The 4,604-nt window shown below is 47.1% G+C and overlaps 1 protein-coding gene across 1 annotated transcript; it reads right to left on the bottom strand.

Annotated features, from left to right (window-relative positions):
• Positions 1 to 3,117: 3,117 nt before the first annotated feature.
• On the bottom strand, positions 3,118 to 4,095 carry LOC134308115 (rap guanine nucleotide exchange factor 5-like; the record flags this gene model as incomplete). The annotated part of the gene is made up of 3 exons (XM_062990647.1): positions 3,118 to 3,219; positions 3,369 to 3,510; positions 4,017 to 4,095. Coding segments are annotated over 3 exons (323 nt in total), but the record flags the coding sequence as incomplete, so codon positions are not given.
• Between the last annotated feature and the right edge of the window lie 509 nt (positions 4,096 to 4,604).

Below are 4,604 nucleotides of genomic sequence, written 5' to 3'. Positions count from 1 at the left end.
ACAGCATCCTGACGTAAGTGTTCTTTCTGTCCAGGTGTGTAGAAGCCAGGTGAAGTGTAGTGGATATGGCGTCGTCCGTTGAGCGGTTAGGACGGTACGCAAACTGCAGTGGGTCCATGGTGGGAGGCAGTAGTGTCTTAATATGCCTCATGACTAGTTTCTCGAAGCACTTCGTGATGATAGGCGTGAGTGCTACGGGACGATAGTCATTGAAGCATGACACAGATGACTTCTTTGGCACGGGTACGATGGTGGTCGTCTTGAGGCACGTTGGAACGATGGCGCTGCTCAGGGAGATGTTGAAGATGTCAGTGAATACATCTGCCAGCTGGTCTGCACATCCTTTGAGCACTCGGCCAGGAATGTTGTCTGGTCCAGAAGCCTTCCGTGGGTTGACTCTGTGCAGAGTTCTCCTCACGTCCGCTGTGGAGAGACGAAGCACCTGGTCGTCACAAGGTGGGATCGTCTTCCTCGCCAACATGTTGTTCTGCGCCTCGAATCGAGCGTAGAAGTCATTCAGCGCATCTGGAAGGGAGGCATCACTGTCACAGACGGGTGGAGTCGTCCTGTAGTTGGTGATGGCCTGGATGCCCTGCCACAAGCGCCGTGTGTCACCGCTGTTCTGGAAGTGGCTGTGGATGTTCTGGCCGTGTGCGCGCTTTGCTTCTCGGATCGCCCGGGACAGTCTGGCTCTCGCTGTTCTCAGAGCCGGCTGGTCACCTGCTTTAAAAGCGGAGTCTCGGGCCCTCAGCAGTGCACGCACCTCTGGAGTCATCCACGGCTTCTGGTTGGGTCTGGAAGTGATGGTTCTAGTGGTAGTGACGTCCTCAATGCATTTGCTGATGTAGCAGGTCACTGAAGTCGTGTACTCCTCTAGATCAGTGTAATCGCCGTATGTTGCAGCCTCCCTAAACATGTCCCAGTCAGTGCACTCAAAACAGTCCTGAAGAGCAGAGATGGATCCTTCTGGCCAGGTTTTCACCTGTTTCTGTACAGGTCTGGAGCGCCTGATGAGTGCTCTGTATGCTGGAATTAGCATTACAGAGATGTGGTCTGAGTATCCGAGGTGGGGGCGGGGCTCCGCCCGGTACGCACCGGCAATGTTGGTGTAAACATTATCCAGCGTGTTCGCTCCTCTCGTAGCAAAGTCCACATGCTGATGGAATTTAGGGAGAACAGACTTGAGATTTGCATGATTAAAATCCCCAGCGATAATAAACAGTCCGTCTGGATGAGTGTTCTGCAGTTCGCTGATGGCTCTGTAGAGTTCGCTTAATGCTTCCTTCGCGTTCGCGCTGGGTGGGAGATACACCGCGACAATAAGCACACTGGTGAATTCCCGTGGTAAATAAAAAGGTCTGCATCTAACAATAGCAAATTCCACCATCGGAGAACAGTACGCCACAACAAGCACAGAGTCCTTGCACCATTCGGTGTTAATGTAAACACAAACGCCTCCTCCTCGTGTTTTACCGGACTGAGCTGCATTTCTATCGGCGCGATACGATGCTAGCCCGTCTAGCTGAATGGCACTGTCTGGAATGTTGTCGCTAAGCCATGTTTCAGTGAAAATTAAAACACAACAGTCTCTGTACTCACATTGGGTAGTTCGCTGAAGTCTGATACAGTCCAGTTTATTCTCCAGAGAGCATGCATTTGCGAGGAATAACGATGGTAGAGCCGGCCGGCTTGGGTTAGCTTTTAGCCTAGCACGGACCCCGGCTCGCTTTCCACGCTTCTGCTTCCTCGAGCACCGCTTGCGGCGCCCCCTCCCCCGGTCACCTGCTTCAGGTAACTCCGAGGACTGCAGGCCTGGTTCGCGAAGTAGGCAGAGTTCATGCAGAGTACGCCGCAGATCATCTTGGAGGTTGGTTTCTGATTGTTTTCTCAATTGTAGCAGTGTATGGCGGTTGTAAACTGAGTCAAAAGTGGTTTCCATACGTTTATAAACAAAACTGTCCTAAACAAAACTTACAAACTTTTCTGCAAAACAACAAAAAACACCGTTTTTCGACCCCAGAGCGGCCGCTGCGTGTTAACGCGCCGCCATCTTGGTCAACAGAGTTGGTCAAGACCTTGAAAAGGGTTAAGGGTAGAATGAACGGGTTCATGTATCATGAGATGTTAAGCCAAAACCTCCTTCCATCAGTGAGAGCATTGAAGATGGAACGTGGCTGGGTCTTCCAGCATGACGATGATCCCAAACACACCGCTCGGGCAACGAAGGAGTGGCTCCGTAAAAAGCATTTCAAGGTCCTGGCGTGGCCTAGCCAGTCTCCAGACCTCAACCCCATAGAAAATTTGTGGAGTCCATGTTGCCCAGCGACAGCCCCAAAACATCACTGCTCTAGAGGAGATCTGCATGGAGGAATGGGCCAAAATAGCAGCTACAGTGTGTGCAAACCTGGTGAAGACTTACAGGAAACGTTTCACCTCTGTCATTGCCAACAAAGGTCATGTTACAAAGTATTGAGTTGAACTTTTGAGTTGAAATACTTATTTTCCACCATAATTTACAAAAAAATTATTAAAAAAATCCTACAATGTGATTTCCAGCATTCCAGAACCAGCATTGTGATTTTTTTTTTTCTCATTTTGTCTCTCATAGTTGAAGTGTAGCTATGATGAAAATTACAGACCTCTCTCATCTTTCTAAGTAGGAGAACCTGCACAATCAGTGGCTGACTAAATACTTTTTGACCCCACTGTATAAATCAGATGGAGCTAAATCAGGACTATAAGCGTCTCTCAGTCTCTCAGACACGACCAATTCCTCCTCCTCCACCCTCAGCGCTTACAACCAACATATACACGTGAGGAAACTTTCTGAAGATCCCTCGTATGTTGTATATTTTATTAATGCATAAATGTTGCCATTCCAAGAGTTCAAGAGAGGCTTTATTCCTTAGTTTGCTTTGGGATTATTTAATTATAGTATCTATTTCAGCTCTATACAAGCACATACTGAAACGAAACAACGTTCCTCCAGGACCAGGACCAGGACCAGGGTGCAATACGGAACACAAAGTGAAGGATAATACAATAAACACAGTGCAGATAAACAACAGAACAATAAATACTAGAGACATGAATCATCTAAAAGTAATTAAGTGAGACCTACTGTCTGCGTTTCATGCGCAGAAGTTTCTGGAGCTCCTTCAGCTCTTTCTCCAGAGACGGATACTCATACAGGTCGTCCAGAACGTACCGGGACAGCGTCTGCAACGAGAAGAGAACGAATCCCTCAAACTGGTCGTGTAAATGAGGTTAAATCGCTGAGCTAACAGGCATTTCCATGCTGCGCCGGCCTGTGGCTCGTTATCCGTCATTAATAATGTCATCCAGGCCTCGGCTGCGTCCTCGTTTACCTTCATGAAGAGTTTGGTTTGCTCGTCGTCCTGAAGCCGGTCTCGACACAGCAGGATCCACTGGGAGGACAGGTGAAGGACCGTCCGTTTCCTCAGCAGGGTCTCTCGCCCCTCTTCCTTCATCTTGCCTCTCTTATAATAAGTGAACCACGGTGCAGTTAAGGCCTCAAAAATTCTGAACTCAAAAACAAGCAGTCTGAGCGTAGAGAAGCCTGTCTTACACTGACAACTGTTCTCCGAAGCTTTCAGGAAGGTGATTCAGAAGGGCGGAGCAGAGTTCAGTTGAAGACTCACCTTTGCAGTGACTAGTTCATGTAAATGACCAAATATTACACCAAACTCGTACAGATCGTACTACTGCCAGCTTCAGACGATATTACATGGTCTGGGATGCAGGACAGAGTATAAAACATGATACCAACCGACACGGAGCTATTTTTAATAATGCTTCATATTTCAGCAGAGCATTTTAAAAAATGTAAATAAATTGACATTATTGGCATATAATTGTGACTGAATACAAGACGAGCAGCTGAGGGCCCACAGTGATGACCTGGAAGTGATGGGGCATGACCCAGCAACCTTCTGATCACTACTGAGCTCCCACTGAAGTTTTTTTATCTGATCGTGTTTATTAATGAAGGATATTGGCCGAGGATCGCCTGACAGAGATCAGCAGTAGACATGAAGACCGGATACGTCAGCAAGAAATCATCCAGGAGATTCTCTGAAATTAAAGCAAACACACAACACATACACGTCTGTTAGAACAGTAAAAAAATTATAATAAAACCCAGAAAGAAACAGAAATGTGGCATCTAATGATCAGCCAAGACTGTATGGAATGGACAGCTGGAAATCACACCCATATTAGGGACGGTGGGAGTGGGTGGAGATTTGAGCTATCAACTGAAAGATCGAGAATTTAAATCCTAGTTCTGCCATGCAGCAACTGTTGGGCCCTTAAGCAAGGCCCTTAACCAGGGGATAAGCTTAAATATGTGAGGAAAGAAGGTCATTGTACTGAACACATGTATCTGTATATATGACAAAGGCATGTGACGGTGTTTCCTGTGCTTCACCAGTTTGCTGACCTTTTCAAAGCTCCTTAAATGAGACGAACTGTTTGATATAAGGTGGTAAAAGCGACTCAGAACTCAGCGTGACTTATTGTAGTAAAACAGCGAGTGAGGAATGTGATTAATGGAGGAACTTATGAGCAGTAATAATGAAGAG

Source organism: Trichomycterus rosablanca, unplaced genomic scaffold (genome assembly GCF_030014385.1).
Source record: "Trichomycterus rosablanca isolate fTriRos1 unplaced genomic scaffold, fTriRos1.hap1 scaffold_410, whole genome shotgun sequence".
NCBI classification, from domain to species: Eukaryota; Metazoa; Chordata; class Actinopteri; order Siluriformes; family Trichomycteridae; genus Trichomycterus; species Trichomycterus rosablanca.
Note: the sequence above shows the minus strand (reverse complement) of the source record. Positions and strands in the feature narration are given on the sequence as shown.